Source organism: Oryza brachyantha, chromosome 12 (assembly GCF_000231095.2).
Source record: "Oryza brachyantha chromosome 12, ObraRS2, whole genome shotgun sequence".
Classification (NCBI taxonomy): Eukaryota; Viridiplantae; Streptophyta; class Magnoliopsida; order Poales; family Poaceae; genus Oryza; species Oryza brachyantha.
This window is the reverse complement of record NC_023174.2, coordinates 15,272,671-15,293,993: the sequence shown is the minus strand read 5'-3', so window position 1 is coordinate 15,293,993 and position 21,323 is coordinate 15,272,671. Positions and strand designations below refer to the sequence as shown.

General features: G+C 38.6%; 2 protein-coding genes across 2 annotated transcripts; both read right to left on the bottom strand.

Annotated features, from left to right (window-relative positions):
* Positions 1 to 3,366: 3,366 nt before the first annotated feature.
* On the bottom strand, positions 3,367 to 9,033 carry LOC102707086 (light-inducible protein CPRF2-like). Its single transcript, XM_006664653.3, has 6 exons — positions 8,789 to 9,033; positions 6,564 to 6,651; positions 5,708 to 5,861; positions 5,127 to 5,202; positions 4,927 to 5,052; positions 3,367 to 4,031 (listed from the first exon to the last, which is right to left on the bottom strand). The coding sequence occupies exons 1-6, from the start codon at positions 8,921 to 8,923 to the stop codon at positions 3,723 to 3,725; spliced, it is 888 nt and encodes a 295-aa protein (XP_006664716.1). The 5' UTR covers positions 8,924 to 9,033; the 3' UTR covers positions 3,367 to 3,722.
* A 5,434-nt stretch (positions 9,034 to 14,467) lies between these two features.
* Positions 14,468 to 15,563, bottom strand: LOC102706807 (auxin-responsive protein IAA31-like). The gene is made up of 3 exons (XM_006664652.2): positions 15,297 to 15,563; positions 14,865 to 15,200; positions 14,468 to 14,734 (listed from the first exon to the last, which is right to left on the bottom strand). Exons 1-3 carry the CDS (start codon positions 15,479 to 15,481, stop codon positions 14,656 to 14,658), a joined length of 600 nt encoding a protein of 199 aa, XP_006664715.1. The 5' UTR covers positions 15,482 to 15,563; the 3' UTR covers positions 14,468 to 14,655.
* Positions 15,564 to 21,323: the final 5,760 nt, after the last annotated feature.

Genomic DNA, 21,323 nt, shown 5'->3' with positions numbered 1-21,323 from the left:
TAGATAAAATTATACCGCCAAACCTTGGTCTTCACAATTCTTTCTTGAATTCGGTCTCTTCCGGATAAAATATCTATTGACAATTGCATCTTTTCTTATCCGAATCCAATACGAAAATTTACTAAATTTTGGTGTTAACAATTATAAGATTAGACAAAAAAATGAATTATAATAAAATATGGTTTGTAAAATTAATAGATTGATTTATAATTTTTGGCGATGAACAATTGGTGGTCCGTGGTGTGTTTTTTGATGTGCTGAGACTACAGGTATGGCAATGGTAAGACCACTGCAACAGTACTAACGGTTAATTAGACCGTAGGACGGCGGCCGACAATTGTCGGTTTGGTCTCAGGTTTTGAATATTCTTTTCGATTTTTGGTTTGTTCTTCGAGCAATGATAGTCAAACTAGTGCAGTATACAGAAACTTGAATGAATCTTTAGTCGAAGGTAAAATATTTTAATTACATAAAAAGATTTGGATTTATGATATGCCTACCATTTATCCTATTAAACCCTATTTGAATCGTACAAGGTTAACATAAAATTAAAAAGGCCCAAATACAAAATATATATCCATGGGTCCCATTAAAACAAGTCTGCATTGTGAAGAGGGAGTTTCGACGTGTCTTCGTCCCACGTACGCACGACCCATGAAACCAATCCTCCGGTGGCCTCAATTATTACTGCCCATAGGACACCAATTTATTTGTTCTCTCCGAACACAGAAATTCTATTTGAACAAATCAACTTGAAGTTTTCCTTACAAATATTCCCCTCTTACTTTATTCATCGTTACCTCCCAAAATCTCCGTCAAATTTGAAATCAGAACTTTTCTCGAAAATCAACTTTCAGCTTCCAATACGGCCGCCTCGAAATCCTAAAATTCCCAGAATTAAAATGTCATTTTCTTTTGTTCTTTGGTCATCTTCCATGCTACGTCCCTATCCAGGGGTTGGTAGTAATACCCGATGGATACCACGACCTTATACCTATCTCCACAAAATAAAATTTTACTCATTGAATTACCCAATTACGTTCATAGGTATATTATTTTCTCATATTCATACCCACGTAGGTATTTTTTATCTACGGATAATCCACACCTAATTATTACATACCCACGATGAAATAATTGGGTCGTGGCTCGGCGGTGGCGGTGGCCAGGTGGCGTCTACTACTCTGCTTGTGCTAGGGTTTTGGGTCTGAGAAATGAAAAGTGGAGACTGCTGGGCGGCGGTGGCCGAGATGTTGAGTGGCTGAGTGCTATTCAGTGTTGACCGTTGAGAGGAAAGGGGTGGCCTCTAGGTTTTTTTAGTGGGCTGGATGGGCTATTTTTTTTATGTTGGGCCTAATATTCATAGGTGAATGGTGTAATTTATTTTTATTTATTTTTAATGGCTACCGATTAGGTGATGGGTATGAATACTACCTACTCATATCCAAACCCAATTACCCATCAGGTATAAAAATTTCTCATTAAAAAATCCATGGATAAAAAATCTAACCCATTTAGCTACCCTAATGAGATAAATACCCATCGGGTATCGGGTAATGGGTCCCCATTGCCACCTTTAGTTGATAATGGGCTCACCTAAAAATTATCATAATTTAAATGTTATTTCTTTTAATCCCCTGAAAACTGGGCCCATTCATGAGTGCCTAGGGCATTTACTTTTTTTTTTTTTGAAAGCCAGCATTTACGGTTCAAGAGTGGCCCTATCCTCTAAATATAAACAAAACTTAGTGTTAATATAACTTGCTTATGAGAGAAAATAAAAGGAAATGGAACTAGGAGTCGCAAGGGGACATGCATATGGACACTCGGAGAGGGGCCCACCTTCTTAATTGGTATATTTCGGACTAAAAATAATTTATGAATAAAATGTTTATATATGTATTCTTAGCGATCTGAAAGTGAATGCTGAAAAATAAACTTTAATAAAAAACTCAAATCAACTATAAATTTAATATTAAAAATTTAAATTTTGACTTATAAGTATAAGTATAAACGAAAAGATGTTGGGGTCATCTGATTAAGTGAAAATCATCCAAGTCTTGCTTTTTTTTTCTTGGCATTATTAGGATAGCTCTAATTTATAATAGGTGATACGTGGTAGCTTTCGATAATTTTTTCTAATTTATGAGAGATGGCCTAAAGTGGCTTGAGCGTGCTCAAAAGGATGTTTAATGGGACCCTCATCATGGACCTTGTTGATTGTAAATAGTACAATAGTGTGAAAAAAAAATACAAAGTTATGTGTATAATTTAAAAGTCATGTTTGTGTAAAGTTTATTATTATAACAATAAATTTATCATAAAATACTCTAGCAGAAGGGAAGGTATTGAATAGTGGAAAGCCGGTGGTGAGGGACGGGATAGGGTTTTCAATTAGTGGCATGTAGATTTTAAAAATGTAACTATTATTTTTCTCATCATCTAAAAAATCATTATTTTTTAATAAATATCTTATAGTACATTAGGTGGGAGAGATTAATATCTTATAATAAATAAATTAATCCAATAGTCTAAAATAGTGGGTCAATTAATTTAAATAAAAAAATGATGGTCCGATGTTATGCCATTTTATTAGAATTTCAAAGGTTTTTTTCCCTAATTTACTAGAGCGCCACCCAACGGTATAGGAGCGCTCTACAGAACATTTAATGAACTTTTAGTATATAACAGATGGAGTTATATGTTAGTATTGTTAAGAAATAAAATATATGGATGATCAATTAGCACATGTCAATTGAGAGGCACATCTTCACTACTAGGATGTGTTTACACCTAGTATGAAGAGATACCTCTTCACTAATAGAATGTGTTCACATCATGTTTACAGTTCTTACCTCTATAAATAGTTATAATCACCCTTATATAATGAACTAATAGAAATTGGGAAGTACATAAGTTGATATCTCTATTCTCTCTACTTTCTGTTTGCTCAATCTCTCTCGCACTTTACTTTCTAACAAATATTAGCTTATATGCTCAGCTTGTTTCAGCCTACCTTCATATTATATTTCTCATTCCATAATCACCATTAATCAACTGGCAATTGAGTCCCCTCCTGACATATTTATCTATAGTTAAATCGATTGATTTGATCATTCAGACTTGTAAAATGGCAGATGGATTGATTGGTTGCAAGTGTTAACTTAATTCAACTCAATTATGTTTGTGATGGCTTATCGAAAAGGGATCCTCTGACTTAGAGTCAGAAGGACTCCTCTCACTGACATGTGGACCCTACATGTCAGTCTCAAACCTCATAGACTCAATGTCCCTCTGACTTTAAGCCAGAGGAACCTCTTCCATGGCTTATCAATCACCCACCAAATGGGAATAGCAATAGCGTGCAATTGGAAAACTTGGGTACACATTATTTACCATTGATCTAGATCATAGTGTACAAAAAACCTCCCCATAAGTGTACAAAAACTATGCATCCAGATACATTGATGCCATAAACTCCATTAGACCATTACCCAAAAAAAAAGGACCTTAATACACTATATGGCATTTAACTTTTTGCCACTGCCACAGTAACTAGTTTACACATTTGTCATCCTATGTGTCTATGATACGTGGATCTAAACCCACACGTCATAGATACATTGATTAAATACCATGTATAAGAGCGACAAATAGTTAATTATTCCATATTTAGCAGCACGACAAGCAAGCTTGTTCCAGAGCAGTCTTGGCACCTGCTGTTAGTACTGCTTGTCACTGGCAGCAGCTTCAGGAACTGACAAGGTTGATGCCGCCTCAGAATCTGCACGGATTCTCTTCTGCAGGTTCTCCAAGCTGGCGACGCACCGCATCGAGGCCATTGCCGGACACGACACAGGAATTGCTTCATCTGGGAGGCTGGAATTTGCCCAATCATCTTCGACGAGGGCAGAAGCTGCATCAGATAGACCTGAAGAAAAGGGCGTGCTGCTTGCAGGCGTTTCAGATGTAGTGAACAACAGAAGGCTTCTTCCAGTTACTCTCCTCACAGCTTCCTCGGCTATATTCACCTGAACACAGAGTGATTCGTCACAATGCGTAACACTAAACCGTAAGAATTAAATGACATCCACAGATTGCAATGATATAAATCAGTGTCTCAATTGTAGCTCTGATAGAGATATATTCCAGTAAACATTTTTACCGAAAGTAATGCTGTTGTTTTCGGAAGACAGAATCATCTCATATACAAAGGGTTAGAACAGTAGGTTCTTGCGAGTTCATGTTCCTTTCGATATCTCGTTATGTGTAGTGTTAGTGAACACATAATTAAAATTTTGAAACTACCAACAAGTTCACTATGCAGCAAGGCTCATCACTGAACTGAATGTTCTAGAAAATAAAGAACACCTTACCATGCAAGACATAAATAAGAGTTGTGCATATACTCACATACAAGCATTAACAAATGTTTGTATGATTGTGCGGTTGTGCGCTGCATGGACTCCTCATATGAAGGTTTTTGTTCTTCTCAAGAGAGAAAAGCCCTTCCATAAGGACCAAAAGCATAGATTTAATGGGACACTCTTGAGCAACATGGTATGAGCGCTTTTAAAACGTTTTGTTTCTTTTTTACAGCGCCATACCTGTAAGAGAACATTGTTATTCTTGACACCAAAACTAAAATAACAAAATATTTAAACATACTACAACTGAGCTCTTCCTATTCCACATATAGAGAGGACAGTACGTACCTGCATCCTCAGAAGAAACGGAAACTTAAAAACATTACAATGCTATGTAAATGGACTTCATTTGATCATAACATTTTAATTATTGAAAGAATACTATGTAAATAGATACTATAAGTAGCTATAAGCCTATAATCAAAGGATTCATAACCTTCAGTGGGAATGAAAGAAGTGCAGATGCAATCAAACACTCGTAACAACAAAAGGAATATACCTTTCTCCTCATAGTGTTCACATCAGCTCGAAGATTGCTAGTTTCAGTGGTAGATTGCTTGTATTTCTGAGTCATGTCAGCTAGGCGCTTTTGCAGACATGCATTCTCAGATCTTAACTCAGAAACCTAGACAATAGTGTAGTAATTAGCATTTCCTTCGTTACATTTTACTAAAGCACTCATGGTTCATGAATTGAGACCTGTGATTCTAGATCATTTAGGTGAGCTTGCTTCCTTTTTCTTGACCTCCTGGCCGATTCCCGATTTGACAGCATTCTAATCACAACAGAACACCAAGAAAATTCAGCATAGCAAAGGATGTACTAGTTTTCCAACACTAAAGTGTCCGGTGTCATGTGTAATCAAACTGTTGTTCAGAAATGTAAAGATTTGACTTGCAGACAAAGCAACTCATAGAGAAAAACTAAAACATGTGTCAAAGTGGATATTTTCTTCCTTAATTCAAATGGCATAGGCATTTTACTTGTGACAACTAAGGCAGAGCAAATAATTTTGATATAATATCCTTCAAAGACAACAATTTCTTGCCTGTGTTGGCACCATGTGTTGATTTCCAACTATATGGCAGAAATTTGTCAAAGGGTACATGAATCGAGAACTGCACAACATAGGATTTTGATTTTTGGGTGGTAATAAAATCCTTCGAGACAAATTCTAGAACATACTATCCATGGAAAACAAGAAACTTGTATTAAGATTTATTTCACAGTATGGTTGTATCTATGATAAATACTAATAGCGGAGGAATGTAGTCCGATACCTTTTTGTCCGCTTTGCATTAGCTGGGTTTGTATTTTCCTCAAGATCGCCGTCATCATCCGAGTGCTCCTTTGATGTAGCACTATTAGCTGGTTTGCCTTGATCGTCATTATCATGAATGGCATTGGAGTTTGTTGCTATGGTTGATCCATAACCTATAACAGAGAAGTAAAGAGACCAAAAGAGTACGGTAAACAGGATAGTATATGATAATGGCATTTCAAACTCTGTAAAACCACCTAAACACATTCCAAAGAGTCAAATTGTAGGTACTCCTGCACATATCGAATGGTGCAGAAACTTGTCCATGGTGCACACTGTTAGGATTCATATTGGTAGCAGCAAGTTTGCATATCAAATGTGTCATGACAGTGTTCCACGTCACAGAAGCAGGATCAGAGATTCAGAGTACACATTTCTAATCTTTATATCGATGCCACCAGACCACAAAGTGAAGCCAAAATTGGCATGTCCCCCATTTTGATCCTTTGGGCATTAGTTAACCTAACCACAAAAACTGCTAGCGAGACTCTTCTTATCTTTGTTTCTGTTTGCCTTCTTATAAAGCTGGATCATAAAGATCTTTGTGGAACTAAATCTGATGAAGTTAGTACAGCTTCTTGTGGATGGTTCAGTAGAGCTAGAGAAGCAAGACAGGAAGAAATCAAGTGTGACAATTTAAGAAAATAGGCAAAATGTCAATTGAAATGGATTTGACAATACACTCTGACAGTAACTGTCAAGGCAGATGGTATTTGACCCAAAAAAGCACTTCTTTCAGATGACATAATTTCAGCTCGATTTTCCCCAAGTTTCCATAGATTGATATGTATGCGACTATGGAAGTTTATAACTACCATTAAAGGAAGCTTGAGAAACCAATTGTGAAGTGTCTGAAGCTTGTGAATTGAGGTAGCCCAAAGAAGATTCTTCCAATTTAGCTTCCTGAAATAGATTTACATAAGTATCTATATATCACAAGCAACAAATGATCAAGGGGCTTGTCGCAGCCAGCACATGGGACTTCTGCCACTATAAGCTCCGGAAAACTGCTTATATACATAAAAATATAGCTCATGATTCTCCAAAACTATCGAATAGAACCAGCAGTATTGTAGTTGTCCAAGGCTGTCTGTTCTGTATTGACAAAACTGAATAAAACAAACATGTATTCTTCAACCAAATCCATAAATGAGGACCGTGCAACTAAGAAGAAAAAAAGGAGTTAAGAAAAGGATTTTGTGAAAAATGTCCTTCAACTAGCTAGTAGCCTACTCCTAAAGAAATCGCTCCAGAACTATTTGATGTACAATCTCATTTGCATATAATTATTGTGGACTCACTACCCATATAAACCTGAATACTTTTTTCTCTGTTGTCAGTTGCCACCATTTCAAATCACCGGTAGGGACAAGACCCCAATCCATAGGACAACTTAACACTCATTTTGAAAACATCAGGTTAGAATTTATAGTAACAAAGAAATGATCATGGAAAAGAATCAATTGCAGGAAAACCGCTAAGCTTTTTTTCAATGTATACTGCTTATGTTTTGAAATGAACCAACCGGTAAAGAGGGGCATTAGATCTATAACGAGAGAAGTGGAATATAACAGGGGAGAACATATCTGCCACAAGGATTCCAAAACCGGCAAGTGGTCCAGAGTCAGGGGCTAGTTAAGAAGAGGTTACAAACTCGAAGGCTATAAATTCGAACTTTGAATTTGAATTTTAACTTTAGACCATTTCTGGTCAATATCACTCCGGGCTCCTAAAAAGGGTTGTCACGGGAAAGGACATGTAGCCTGGTGGTTGCAGTGACCTAAGTAGCACCCAAGGTTAAATGGTTGCATATATCCGGGTGGATATAAAGACCGGGTAAAAATACCCTTCTCTAAAAAAAAGGGGGGGGGGGGGGGTTGCCACAGCTCAGAACCCTGTCTGGGACTCGAGAGTGATGAGCTTATGAAGGGATCATGCTTCTGTGTGTATACAACTTGAGATCTCATTAGTTTCTCTGTCACTTTCTCAAAAAACAGAATATACCAAACTTTTTCTTAACACTAAAAAGTTGGAAAAGAAAGAAAAATCCTACTGGTCCGATTCTTAAAACATCGTATTCATCCAGCCCTTATTGGATGTGGTCCACTGGTCCATGAAAGAATGTCTTCAAGACTATTCATATTGCTCCCGTTGACAAGTCAGCTTCCCTTGAAGCCACAATCTAAACCATACCAAATCTACCGTCCTACTCCCATTTCATATTATAAAATGTTTTGATGCTATCTAAATTTATCCATGGATCAATGAATATGTTTTATATAGGTGTCCAGATTGATAAGTATCCATATGAATATAAAGAGGGCCAAAACATTTTATAATGTGAAACATGGGTAATACATGTCAGTACACCAAGATTCATCTAGCTCAAGAATCAAGAGTAAATATCCCCTGCCCCCCTTGCCTTTCAGGCAGAAAAGGCGTGGTGCCACTTGGTATCATTTTCATGTAAAATCTTAAGCAGACTAAAATATTACCATAGTATGTTACTCCATCATATTTCCGTCAGATTAAAAGTTTTACATTAGATATTTTATTCACGAAACTGGAAAATTGATCCAAAGTTGTCTGATTCTTCAGACATATGACTGAAAGATGCCATCTTAATCAGACATGTAGTTGGATTTTCAATCTCCATTACAGAATTGGTTACTCATGCCGCCCATTTATTATTGTAGATAATAATGATGCCACCCATTTATTAGCCAGAAAAAAAAATCTTCTTTTCACAATCCATGCTTAAATGCTTTGCCAGTCTATTACGGTGCAGCTGGCCATGAACCAAACTGTCCTTATAACGCCATTAATCTACTGCAGTGCAGAGTCTGCAAATGAAGCAGCGATTTCCATCCCTTCGTTAGAATTTCCTAAACTTGAAAATCGCAGCAGAAAATCCTCCCAAAAGGGAAGGGGGATTCGATAATTTCGCGATTGAATAACTGACTGAAAAGCAAACTACCCCTCCGCCCGCGACTGAACCAAGAAGAAGAAGTGATCTTCGGAGCAAGAGCAAGAGGTTTACCATGGACTTAGCCACGGCCGCGCAGTACAGGTCGAGCTTCGACTTGAGCACCGCCGCGTAGGCGCCGGGATCTCCGCCGCCGCCGCCGCCTGCACAGTTCACCTCGGCCGCCCCGTCTCCGGCGCCGCCCTTCATTCTTCGCGAAAGCCGCCTCCTTTTCCGGCTCCGGTGGGCAGCAACCACCGAGGGGAGGTAGATTTTTTTTCTCTGAGCAACGGAGCAACGCCCAATGGCAGCGATGAGTGGAGGGAGGACTGATCGGTAGTGGCCTGGGTAGCCGTAGTATTTATACTCGTTTGTGGGTCCCACCTGTCAGTGGCAGGCACTTCACCCATTGTGCGATCCTAGTGATATTCTTCTGTCTTTCCCTTGTAATGATTCCCTTTACTGTTATTTATTTTGTTAGAAGAAATAAATTCCCTTGCTTTTGTGGAGGAATATCTTTTAGTATTGTTGTACCAGATTAGTAAGCCATCTGTAACCCCATTAGGCTGTGTTCTTCTCCTCATCTTTTTCTTACCTTTGTTTTCTCTGTGCGTATGTGCTTCTCGAACGATTAAGCGGTGTGTTTTGGTAAAAAAGTTTATAGATATAACCTTTTATAATAGATTTACAAGTTAATTCCATCATTTATGCTATTAAATACCAGATCTGTTTTATAATAAAGATTTTCTAACATTATCTGATGAATCTAAACACTTCAAGGTTACAACTTACAAATAGAGAAAATTTAACAAATGTCATTGACAAACACTTAATTCTAAGAAATGTCATTGACGAGTGTGAGTTCTAAGAAATGCCATCGTACAAACGATGTCTAAGAAATGACATCGCCGTTAGGGTTTCGTTAACTTTTTTCCGTTAAGTGCTATAGTATGAACAGTGCTTTTAACGGTGGAAATAGATAGAACCCTAACGGCGATGGCATTTCTTAGACAAATTCGTTTGTATGATGACATTTCTTAGAACTCGTATGCGTCAATGGCATTTCTTAGACTTAGACGTTTGTCAATGATATTTTTTTAGGTTTTCTCTCAAAAATATATTCCAGAAAGGTGAGATGATTAACTACTATATAAAAATTTTTCGTAAAAAAACATGTGGTTTAGCGGTTCGGGAAGCGGCACGTAAAAGCCGAGAAATAATTTTGAAATAATCTAAGAGAAGAACGCACCATGATCTTATACCCCAACTGCATGAATTCACAAAGAGAAATGGGTGATTGCGATATATTGTAAACGAAAAATAGTTTATGAATAAATTTCTATATAAGTGTTTGTAGTGATGTAAAAACAAAGACTAAAAATAAACTATTATAAAAAAAACTTTGAAATTAAGTTAAGATTGAAAATTCAAAATTTTGACTTATAAAAATAAACAGAAGAAAAAGGATAATGGTAGAAGAGAAAGAGGAATGATCACCTAACCTCCCAAAAGAACAAAAGATAAACCTCAATCAAGTCGAGAAGGCATCCTTGTCAATTCTGTTGCAAGCAGGACGATGGTAATGAGATGAGTGAGCCATTCCTTTGCCCAATTGCATGCCCAAGTGGCAGCTTGCAAGTTGCAAGCCATATGCATATGCATGCACAGAATCAAAATCTTGGCTCCACAGCTGCGTCCTTTTCATCTCCAGGATGAAAGATAGAAGATTATTTAATTTCTATGGTAATTATTTTAATGATCTAAATGATGAGATGAGATACTATAAAGTTATAAATATATTTTAGAAATATAAGATGATTAACTTCTGTATAGAAACTTTTTAAAAACATATGTACTTATTATGTCCCAAAATAAGTTTATTTTTTAGTTTTGGATTTAATATTTGACTATTCGTTTTATTAAAAAATAATTCGTGATTAATATTTTTAATGTTATTAGATCATAAAACATAAATAATACTTTACGTGTGACTAGTTTTCTGTGTTTTTTATTAATTTTTTAAATAAGACGGTTGGTCAAACCCTGAACATAGAAATAAAATATAAAGTTATTTAGGACTAATAGAAATAAAATATAAAGTTATTTAGGACTAATACAGTAAGTTTAGTAGCTCGGGAAGAGTGCGCATGAGAATCGAGAAAAAAAATAAAGAAAATGAAAGTTAAAATAACGTAGCCCACAAGTGATTATTTGGATGCAGAATCTCCTCCCTGTGGGTGGGCCCACGCCGTATCATTTTCGTGGCGGCCAAAGCTGCCACGATTTTTCTTCGCCCACCCTGGGTGGAGATCGACACGTCAGACGGACAGACGATGCACGGCATTTTGCTCCCGGCTCGTTCCTATCAACAAACCTGATGATTCCCCTTCTCTGTTTCTTTCTCTTCTTTTTTTTTCTTTTCATGTTAATTACTAACTAAATTTGTTGCTGTCTGATCCGTGCCATGTTGCTTGGGCGATGGCGATGCTTCTTATAATCTTATCCTAGTAGAGGAATCATGGGTTCTTCTTCATGCGTGCGACTTGCAGTGCCATGTTGCTGTCTGTCTGCTACTTGGTCGGCAGCGCGATTGTTCGGTGATATTGAGACACATGTCGATGTAATGACACTTCACTTGTGCTCCAACTTTTAGGACAGTCACATGATAATTTGTATCAATGTTATATATTTATATTTATTTGTGGTGGTCAGTTGTGATTCTGGAAGCGAGATTTGCTACGGCTGGACTAGGATGAAATTGGTCGGAAACAATGTTATCTTTTATCATTTTTCATGAAAAAAGGGCCTCGGTATGCAGCGTTTTTCAGGGGCCGGTGCGAAAGGCCCCTGCCAGACTATACGATAATAATTAATAGATACTAGTGTATATGTATGAATTATTGCCAAAATATTTAAATTCCATTCAAAAATAATATTTATATAAAAAGCATGTTGCCTCAAATTTTTTTTCTGATGTTTCTGATAGTTTCTTCTTGATGCATAAAAATAAACCTAATTAATAGATGATAGATGAATACCAGAATATATCAGTTAGTTAGTAGTAGTAGTTACCTAGAGCAAAAGTGACAGTGCAGTTATGCTTCACTTTTGCGATCAGCCGAATAGACGAGGAGTTGGCCTCGGTGGGCCTGATCCACGGACAGCCCATCAACCCAAGAGGATTTGGGGGCCCAGGGGCGGCCCTGTCTGTATGGTCGATAATTTTGCATGTTTGTGAATTTAACTATTTGGTGCCGGTTTCAGTGCAACATAGAAAGTTTTCATATAGTTGTAAATAAAAATGGTCAGAAGTGATATTATTTTTACGGAGATGGTCAGCCACCGCAATCATATAGAACTAATCACGTCCATCGACATGTTTGTGTAATGCGTGTTTGTGATCATGCTATAAGCAGGTAAAAAAAAAGGCCTTATGACAAGTTTTCAGTCTCTTGTTTGGGCTAGCAGTTAAAATTATTTTTATTGGGATTGTAATCTCCCTTCTCTAAAGGGACAAAAAGACCCTATGGTCAAAATGGCCTTAAGCTTTAGTGTCAATCCTTCCTTATGGGCCTGAAGCCCTGTAACTTGAAGCATTTCAAGTGGGCCAGCCCACAGAAACACATGCAAAATTATTCTTTGGGCCACAGTTAAAGCCCAATCCTTTGGGCCATTAATTACTAATTAGGCTATCCCAGACAGCTGACTGTTCTTGCTTGCCACTGGACATTTGGACCCAAGCCAGTGTCACTTCTGACATGGAGTACTTGTTGGCTGTGGATTACCTAAATTTGGCTGTTTTTCACTGCTTTGTGCATCATTTGCCTACTGCAGATTAATTATCTGACCATAGTAAATCTTCTTTTTATTTTTATTGATACCAATATCAATTCGAAGATGCATGTATCACTGGCCACAGTTTTAATTTTGCTGCTTGCAATTTTGCGTGCCATAATACCTGGAGTTTGGAGAATTGGAGTAACTGAATTAATGGCACAATACTAGGCCGTTCTTCAGATATGGAAGTACCTGAATCTCACTAATAAGAAGGGTATTACTTCTAGGGTCTATAAGGTTGCATAAATAAGTGGCCAATAAATGTAGTTATATTGCATCTTGACATATGTGTGTTGTATTAGCTGTACTTACGCAAGAGTGCAAGACCAAAATGGTTGCAGGTCAGATTTCCTTTCTTGGGAGGTTGGACAGTCAGGTTGAGGCCTCTCTCTGGTTTCAGAAACCAACTGAACCTGCTCTGAACAAAAACAAAAAACCTGCTACTCTCTACAAGGAACAGACACAACACAACGGACAGAACTAAAAGCTACAGCTTCTGCATCAACCATCCAGGCTGTGCTTGCACTGACCCTGTAGCTAGCAAGCAATCCAAGCCAGCCAGCAACCTCCACAATAAACACACTAACACCCAGCTCTTGTTGAACCTAACATCAGAAATTAATCATGCAGGAAATCTGCAACCAGACAGTGACTCTGCATCTGCATCTCCATCTCCATCTCCATCTTTCCACAGCTCATTTTCCTTGCTGCTTCACACTCACATATCATGGACCCTACCCTCTTCTCCAGGCACTATGTTCTCCATTAGCCAAACCATCACAGCATCCCAGGAGATAAGGAGGATTGCTCCTTGCCTGCATTGGATGCTATGCTACTCTCCTTTTTTTTCTTTCTCTTTTCTCTCTGATCAGAGTGAAGCTACAGCCAGCTAGCTAGCTAAGCCTTGACCACCATTAATCTTTGTTTCACTCTCATGTGCACCACATGTACTCTGTCTGTCCAGCCCTAGACAGGTGCATGTTGCCAGTGCTGGATGAGAGTTGTGCAGTCAGGCACACAGATTCAGCACTGACCATGGAAGGCTTGTCTCTTGACCACCTTGTTTTGATCTGCCTCTGCCTAAAGCTTAATTACTTTGCTTGGTTTTGTCATTTTGGACAAGTTGGAATATATGGTTAAGTAAAAGTTTTAACTGGATCTTGAGGCCCTCACTTTCCCTGGGGCACATGTTTAAACCTGCTCAAGAGTCAAGACAAGGAAACCTCTGATGAAAGGACAAGATTTGGACACATGAAGGCAGTTGTGTATATATTATTTTGTTACTTCAATCACTTGGGTGAATGAATCATAGCCTGTCTCCTTTAGTTTACAAAGTGATGCTGTCTGAAGAGGAGAAAAATGTCTTGTGTTCTCTGCTTCTCCTTGGAAACAGAGTAAAGACTAAAGTCTGTGCCTCCTTCAGAAAAAGAAAAACTGATGTGCATGCAGTTTGTAGCTCAGCATCAAGTGTGGAGGTTTACTGGACTAATTAAGCAGATGGTGAAGTAATTAACCATATGAACGATGCAGAAGAGTAATTGTTCTGTCGTTCTTGCAAATTGATAAGCAGGATGGAAATCAAGCCAAAGGCCATGCATACATGCATTCTTTCTCCAGTTACAAAAGTAATCAACCATTCATGTAACTGAGAAAAAAAAGATAGAGAGAGAAAATTCAAAAGCTGTTTGCTTTGTACAAACACACATGGAGATTCAACTCGATTCTCCATTCCTTGTGTGTTTTTCATCTAACACCCTAGTTTAAGAGAGAACAAAATAAACTGAAAACAAATTAAAAGCCACACATCCATGCATGCTTGCACTCTGATGCACCAATTAAGTTATATAATTGCCTCTCTCCTCCAAGTAATTAAGCTTCATATATCTTCTTTTTTGTCACTCCATCTTAAATTTCATCTTTTTTTTTTTGCTTTTCTTGTTGTGTTGTCTTGAAGGTTGCAATGAGATGAGACGAGATGAGATGATTGCATGTCGTCCATGTCTTGGAGAACCCAAAAAAGAACAAAAGAATTGCTCATGCACAACATGAAGATGATGACATCGATCTTTTTTTCTTTTTCTTCTTCTTGATGATGATCTTGAGTTTTAGTCCCTTGATGCTCCTAGGCCTCTTGCTTCAGACCCCTTCATAATCCTCAACCTCTTGCAAGTGCTTATGAACATCCTGTAATTAATTAACACAATCATCAAATTAATTAGAAACCATTCAAACAATTAATTACCAACCTGATCAATAATTGATATTACTGAGAAGAAGTAATTTAGATGTGTGTGTGTGTGTGTAGAGTGCTTACTCGAATGGCACGTCGCCGACGAGCATGAGGTCGCCGTCCTTGTCTTCGTAGGTGACGGCGAAGTCCGACGGGCAGACGGCGGCGTCGCCGGCGCCGGAGAAGCAGAGGAACATGGCCTCGAGGGCCTCCCTCAGCTCGCGGTAGCCCTTGTACATCTTGAGGTCTATCTTCCTCAGGTACGGCGCCCCGTCCATGCTCACCTTCACGAACAGCCCTCCGGCGGCCTCCTCCTTCTGCTGCTGCGGCGGCGCCTCCGCCGCTGGCTTGCTCCTGCCGCTCGTCTGGAGGCAGCTCTTCCTGTACGACCTCACCGGCGGCCATCCCACCACCTGAGCCCTGCAGCACGCCATGACAACACGTATCTGTAAGGATCGACCTCGCTCTGGGCATCCATGGCCAGAGAAATTAAAGAAGGTAGCGACGGCGACTTACTTGGCGGCAGGTGGCGCGGCGGCGGCGGCGGCGGGCTTCTTGGCCTCCGGCTCGCCGGCGAGGGCGCGCTTGCTCCCCGCCCTAGGCGTCGACGGCGGCGTCGGCATCAGCACCGCCTCCTCCGTGCCCGGCAACCCGAGCCTCAGCTCCGTCGCCTTCAGATTCTCCACGTCGGCGGCTTCCATCTCTCCGGCCACCGAACCCCAACCCCTCCTTTAGCGAGGACGACGACGACGAGCTCCTTCTTCTCCAGCTAGCAAGCTAGGATAGCATGCGCTCTGTGGTTCGTGGCCGGCAGCCATGGCGATGTTTTATAGAGCTAGTAGCTATAGCTTGGCCTAGGTATACGTGACCGTGTGACACATGCATGCAATGTGGTACGTGTGGGCACACACGTACGTGCGATCCATACGTGCCAGGCCACACGCGCGCCAAAGGGTTGCTAGGGTGCATCCATGAGAGCCATGCTGGGTCGACCCGCGACAGCGCAGGCCGACCCGGTGGGCCCTCCGCAAGTGACTCACAGGCCAGATCCATTGGGTAACGGGTTTCGGGTTGCCCGTTACTTCGCCCGCTCTCTTTACACTAGTCGTCACTTCGCACCGCCCGATCCGATAAGTATATATATATTGTGATTTGATTGTATTGTATTATTATGAAGACTCCTATAACCCAGTCTGCATGTTACCGGGTACGGGTTAGTAGCATGTGGTTTCGGATCTGGATAACTAATTAATTAATTAGTGGTAACTAAAGGTTTCTCTTTTGAGATAAACAAGGGTGCCAAAGCCATGATTAGGATGCTATGATTAGATATCTTTGGGGGAGCATCTTTTGGCATATACAATATTGTCCAATAGGATAATGAGGGGCATGGAACAATGTAACATGGAGTATATGTGGAATTGTCTATTGCAAGCTTGGTTCATCATGTAGTGTATCTCCTTGTGAATCTCTCTCGACTGCCTTTTGTTTCTTCTTTCTTTTTTGGCCTTGCTTCTTTTGGTTGGCCATGGGGCCTAGGGAAACCCCTAGTGGCTCACCTTGTTTAGTCTAAACATTTCCCAGTTGCAGAGTACTATTAGTATTGTTAATTGATTAATTAAATCCCTTTTTCTTTGAAAGTTAGCTGCAATTAGATTTAAGTATGGTTTATTTGCACCAGTGCTGTTTCTTTTAACTAACCAAAGCTAGCTACCCCTCTAATATTTTAGAGATGGGAGCAAGCAGATGGTCCCTGGCTTAGGGTGAAATAGTAAATTAAGCTTAATTTTAATTTGGCCTATGGGTATCATGAATGGTGGGTCCAGCTAAAAAAAATGCTCCCAAAAAAATTTTCTTAGTTGCTTTTACAAGTTTATTTCAGTTGTCTAATTGACATTAACATAAATATACACACTAGCCAGAAACAGTAACTTTAATATAATCTATGTACATATGTAGTTGTTAAAGTGATTAATTGAGACATATGTGCATGATCCATCAGAGTGCATGCAGAGATTGATTTGATCTGTGGATGTTCCTAATATTGACAAGACGACCTGTCCCAACTTGTTTAATTTTATACCATTTTATTAACCATCAAAGTTCTCACCATCAATCTATGCAAGATACTGGATGTACAGTGTGTGTCTCATTCATGTGCAGTGAACCTGCAGTCTCTTCCCCTGTAATAACTAATTAATCTTGGGCCTCTCGATTTGCTGAAACCACACAGTGCTAATTAGCAGTAGCAGCAGCAGCTGGATAGCATCAAATTTGATTCCCTCTGCCATATTTTGCTACAACCTATGATCAACTGCACCGAAATTTCGAACACCATGTCGATTTTGACCAACCACAATTAATCAGCAAGATGCCCTATGTTGCTGCAACCTCATACAAGCACAAGTTAGAATAATAATCAGTTCATCATCATCATCATCGATCAAAGAATCTTTTTTAGTTAGAATTCGCGGCGAAAATTAAGCGTGGCCTGTTTCTGATCTAAACCACGTTTATATAGATTTGAGCTTAGTTAATTCATTTGAGCCTGAACTGTTTTGAAAAAATATTTTGCTCAAGTACTGCCCCTGTCGATCGATGCTGCACTGAAGCTTCTTGGATTCCGGACGTGAACTTAATCGCAAAATTAAGCTTGCAAAGATGCACAGGGCTCATGCTGATTAGTATCTGAAAGTACAATGGATTAAGGATTAATGTGTTGTTAATTGCAATGGTTATGGTAGGAGGAATCTTTTGATCAGGTTTAAGGCCGGGGAATTAGGGCGGTGCATGTTTGACTGTTTGTTGCTTGCTTGCTTGCTTAACTCCATACACATATTTCACCGACTAGATGTTGCAGCCCAATGCTGCTGCAAACTCCTTAAATTTTGTCTCATGTGTACTAGATTAGTATATATAATATAGATGTGTATTAGTAGTAGCTTAATTAAGTAGAGATTCCAGTACCATTAATATTACACAAGGAAATAAAGCCTTTGCATTACCTAGATTATAATTTCATGACAATAATTAATTGTATTGGAAGATGCCTTGTGTTGCAATAACCTCCCACATCACAAGGATTAACAATTTGCACTTGCGTGGTTATATATTGTACCCGTGAGAAAATTAATTAGCCGGTCGTTTGTTCCTGCAACAATCTTAGTACCTCATAATATTCTTAGGAGAAACTGAAGCATTAACTAGCAGTGTATTATTTGATCGATTCATGGACTGTTTAATTAGCTATATATATATACTAATACTCAATGTCTCAATAGCATAAACGCATGTTACTATAGCTAGCTAAGTTCATGCATGTATATGTGTGCATGCACTGACCTAATCTCTAGCTAGATTATGTGCGCATTTACATGCCATTAATCAATTGGATCAATGGGTGTAATACATGTGTAATGGACAGTAGTACTGACAGTGACTAACAAGTGAGATGTCTCATGCATGCACCCATGGCTGCATTGCTCCAATTACTATCGGCCGGCCGGCTGGCTAGGTTTATTAATTAGATAGCCTTTGCATATGTATGGATGCATGCATCTGCATCCCTTTTGATTAATTTCCCTGTGGTACTGATCAATCGATCGATCAGAGTACAGTAAAGGGGTGACTGTTTGTGTATTTTTATGAAAAAAAAATCAAACAACATTTTTTTTTAAACAAAAAATAATTTGTGAATAAAAATTTTATTTACGTACTCGTAGCTATCTAAAAATCAATGCTGAAAATAAGCTTCGCTGAAAACCTCAAAATAAACTCTAAATTTAAGGTTAAAATTAATTTAAATTTTGGCATATAAGCCTGAGTAAAAGCAAAAAGACGGGGGCGTGTGTATGGTAAGCTAAAGAACTCAAATTAGTTAGTTAGTTAAACTAATGACCAACATCCAACGTGCATATGTGATTAAGCTTTTAATTGATCATGCATGTCCATGTCAAAGGCGCACGTATGCATCCTGTTAATGTTAACAGCAGTAGATTGGATGGAGACATGCAGGCGTGCACTCTAGCTAGCTCACTGTCACTGATGAACAGAAGCTTAATTATGTTTTGACGCTAACAGTGTACGTACCGTACCCTGCAGATGGCCGGCAGTGCTTCATGGATGATAATTGACAGGTCCGGGTACATATATATGTTGTGGTCGCAGATTATTAAGTTATTAATGAACTTGCAGTATGAAATGAAAAAAAGCTAGCTACGAAGGAGTATATGTATGTGTGCATGCATGTCTCCGGTCATTTTCCAGATTTTTGTGAGGGTATGTCGAATCCTACCGTCTTCGTCTTAAAATAAAATTATTTTTTAGCCATTCTAGCTAGTTTATATTAAAATAAGTTTATGTTTGAGAAATTATTGTATTGTAGTTTATAAAAAGCAAGGAAAGTGTGGAATACATGTACTAGGGGTATCGGTAGATTATGTGTATACATACAATCGTAGAGGTACTGAATAGAAAGGAGATTATATATGTATGATATCAACCGGAGTTTGGTAACTGTCAGTTGCATGCCGCTCATACCGGATCCGAGTTGTAACTGAATTAGGATAGATCTTAGTCTTATCGGATTAGTATTCTATCTGTAAGCCCTATCCCCCACTATATAATGGGGATAGGGGCACCCCTCATGAGGGGACGGCTAGACACACGGCATATTCAGATCTGCTATCTTTTAGTTGATCTGTCCACAATCCAATACAATCGCCAAGCAGGAGTAGGTTATTATCTCGCTAGTCGAGAGCCTGAACCTGGGTAACCCTACGTCTTCGTCCTAACCATCGATCTTTACGCCTCGCTAGCCACCCCATATATATTGCCGACATCCAAATCATCGACAGAATAAATAAATAAATAAATAAATGTATTATGAATAAATAAAGTATGGGATGGCAGTATTGGGATTTTATATAAAGTGAATGGTATTTTAGTCTTTTATCTTTTGTATTGGTAGGTGTTTGATGAGTGAAAAATAAAGTTATTTTGGGATGTATGGATCAGTACATAGCTACTGAAATTTAATTCATCCTCCACAATAGATATTGCTATGGTTAGAAAACGATAAAAAGTTTTGCTCTTTTAGAAAGGTTGTTGGAGTGCAAAAACGAAATATAGATATTTCTAGCTACGGTGAGTTGTAACTCACGGGCTGCTTCGTGAGTCGGGGTCAAAAACATATCAAATCATCTTTAAATTTCGATTTATATGACTCACTAGATTCTTTGAAATCTTATAGCACACATTTTTTTTCATTTTTGGAAATTTTTAAGTATTTTTTTAAGATTTTTAAAAGTGGTACAGTCACTTTAAAAATCTAAAAAAAATAAACCACGACTCACGAAGCAGTCCGTGAGTTACAACTCACCGTAGCTAGACTTTCTCTCTCTCTATATATATATATATATGTATGTGTGTGTATGTAGGAATATACATGTTGAGTAGTGTATACGTATAATTAAGCCAAGATATATAGATATATACTCCTAGTAGATAGGAGGAGAAGAGATGATATATGAAAATGACACATATATAGATGGACAAGATGGCGTGGATGAGCATAGAGGACGACATGGACGACGAAGCAAGCTAATGCGCTGCTGCTGTGTCGATCCATCCATCCATCGATCGTACCTAGCTAGCTAGGGTCACTCTCTACTGTAGCACATTCATGCGAAACAAGCTAAGCAAGAACCAACCAGTTGATCAAGCCTTTTTAATTGATTCTAATATATACAAAATATATATATATATGTATTAATTCCTTCTTTTTCTTTCATTTTCCAGATATTCATATGCATGGTCAAGCAAGCTAATTGTTTATGATTTGTCTAAATTGTAGTGGTTTAACTTATTTCCTTTGTTTGTCAACTTGTCTTATATATAACTAGCTAGCTGTTGATTATTATTATTATTAGCAGTATATATATAAGATGAATATCCAGCTGGTATACATATATACACGTAGAAATATACATGTTGATCTAGTAGTTGGTCGATCGATCGGCTAGTTAGCTAGGTTAATTGATCAATTAAGATGCATCACATCAAAGGCATCGAAATTAAGTCCACACGTGTGGTGTCGTCGTCCCCTCGATCGATCGATCGTGTCGACGCCTCATTGGATCATTAATTAGCTTAGCTGTGAACATCGATCGATCATCAGCTGGCCCATTTCGAATCGATGTGAAGCTGGAGATGAACATGTGTGTGTGTTTCTGACATGTGCCTGCCCGGTTTAATTTAATTTGTTGCTCTTGCAACTAAAACCTTGTGTGGTGTCCCAATATATTTTTCCATGTTCAATAAATCGGAAATATAAATTATTTCTATTATATAATAAGGAAAATTTTCATGTAGGTTTTGCTCGGAGCACAAGACACTTTACTAGGTTTTTACATGATTTATATATATTGTTGTAGTCAAGAATTTTTTATGCTTCGGGCAAGTTGTTAATTAGGGATTTAATTCTATATGCAATATATTTCTAGGGTCATCCAAAAAGAATGAAAACGCTAACAGATGACCAAG

What these genes read in the sequence shown, in the direction of transcription:
- LOC102707086 (XM_006664653.3), bottom strand. Translation starts at nt 8,923, where the DNA reads ATGAAGGGCGGCGCCGGAGACGGGGCGGCCGAGGTGAACTGTGCAGGC. An exon ending in CGGCCGTGGCTAAGTCCATG is followed by an intron (nt 6,652 to 8,788) that starts GTAAACCTCTTG and finishes AATCTATTTCAG; the next exon opens with GAAGCTAAATTGGAAGAATC. An exon ending in TGAACACTATGAGGAGAAAG is followed by an intron (nt 4,032 to 4,926) that starts GTATATTCCTTT and finishes CTCTGTGTTCAG; the next exon opens with GTGAATATAGCCGAGGAAGC.
- LOC102706807 (XM_006664652.2), bottom strand. Translation starts at nt 15,481, where the DNA reads ATGGAAGCCGCCGACGTGGAGAATCTGAAGGCGACGGAGCTGAGGCTC. An exon ending in GCCGCGCCACCTGCCGCCAA is followed by an intron (nt 15,201 to 15,296) that starts GTAAGTCGCCGT and finishes GGCGTGCTGCAG; the next exon opens with GGCTCAGGTGGTGGGATGGC. An exon ending in GTCGGCGACGTGCCATTCGA is followed by an intron (nt 14,735 to 14,864) that starts GTAAGCACTCTA and finishes AATTAATTACAG; the next exon opens with GATGTTCATAAGCACTTGCA.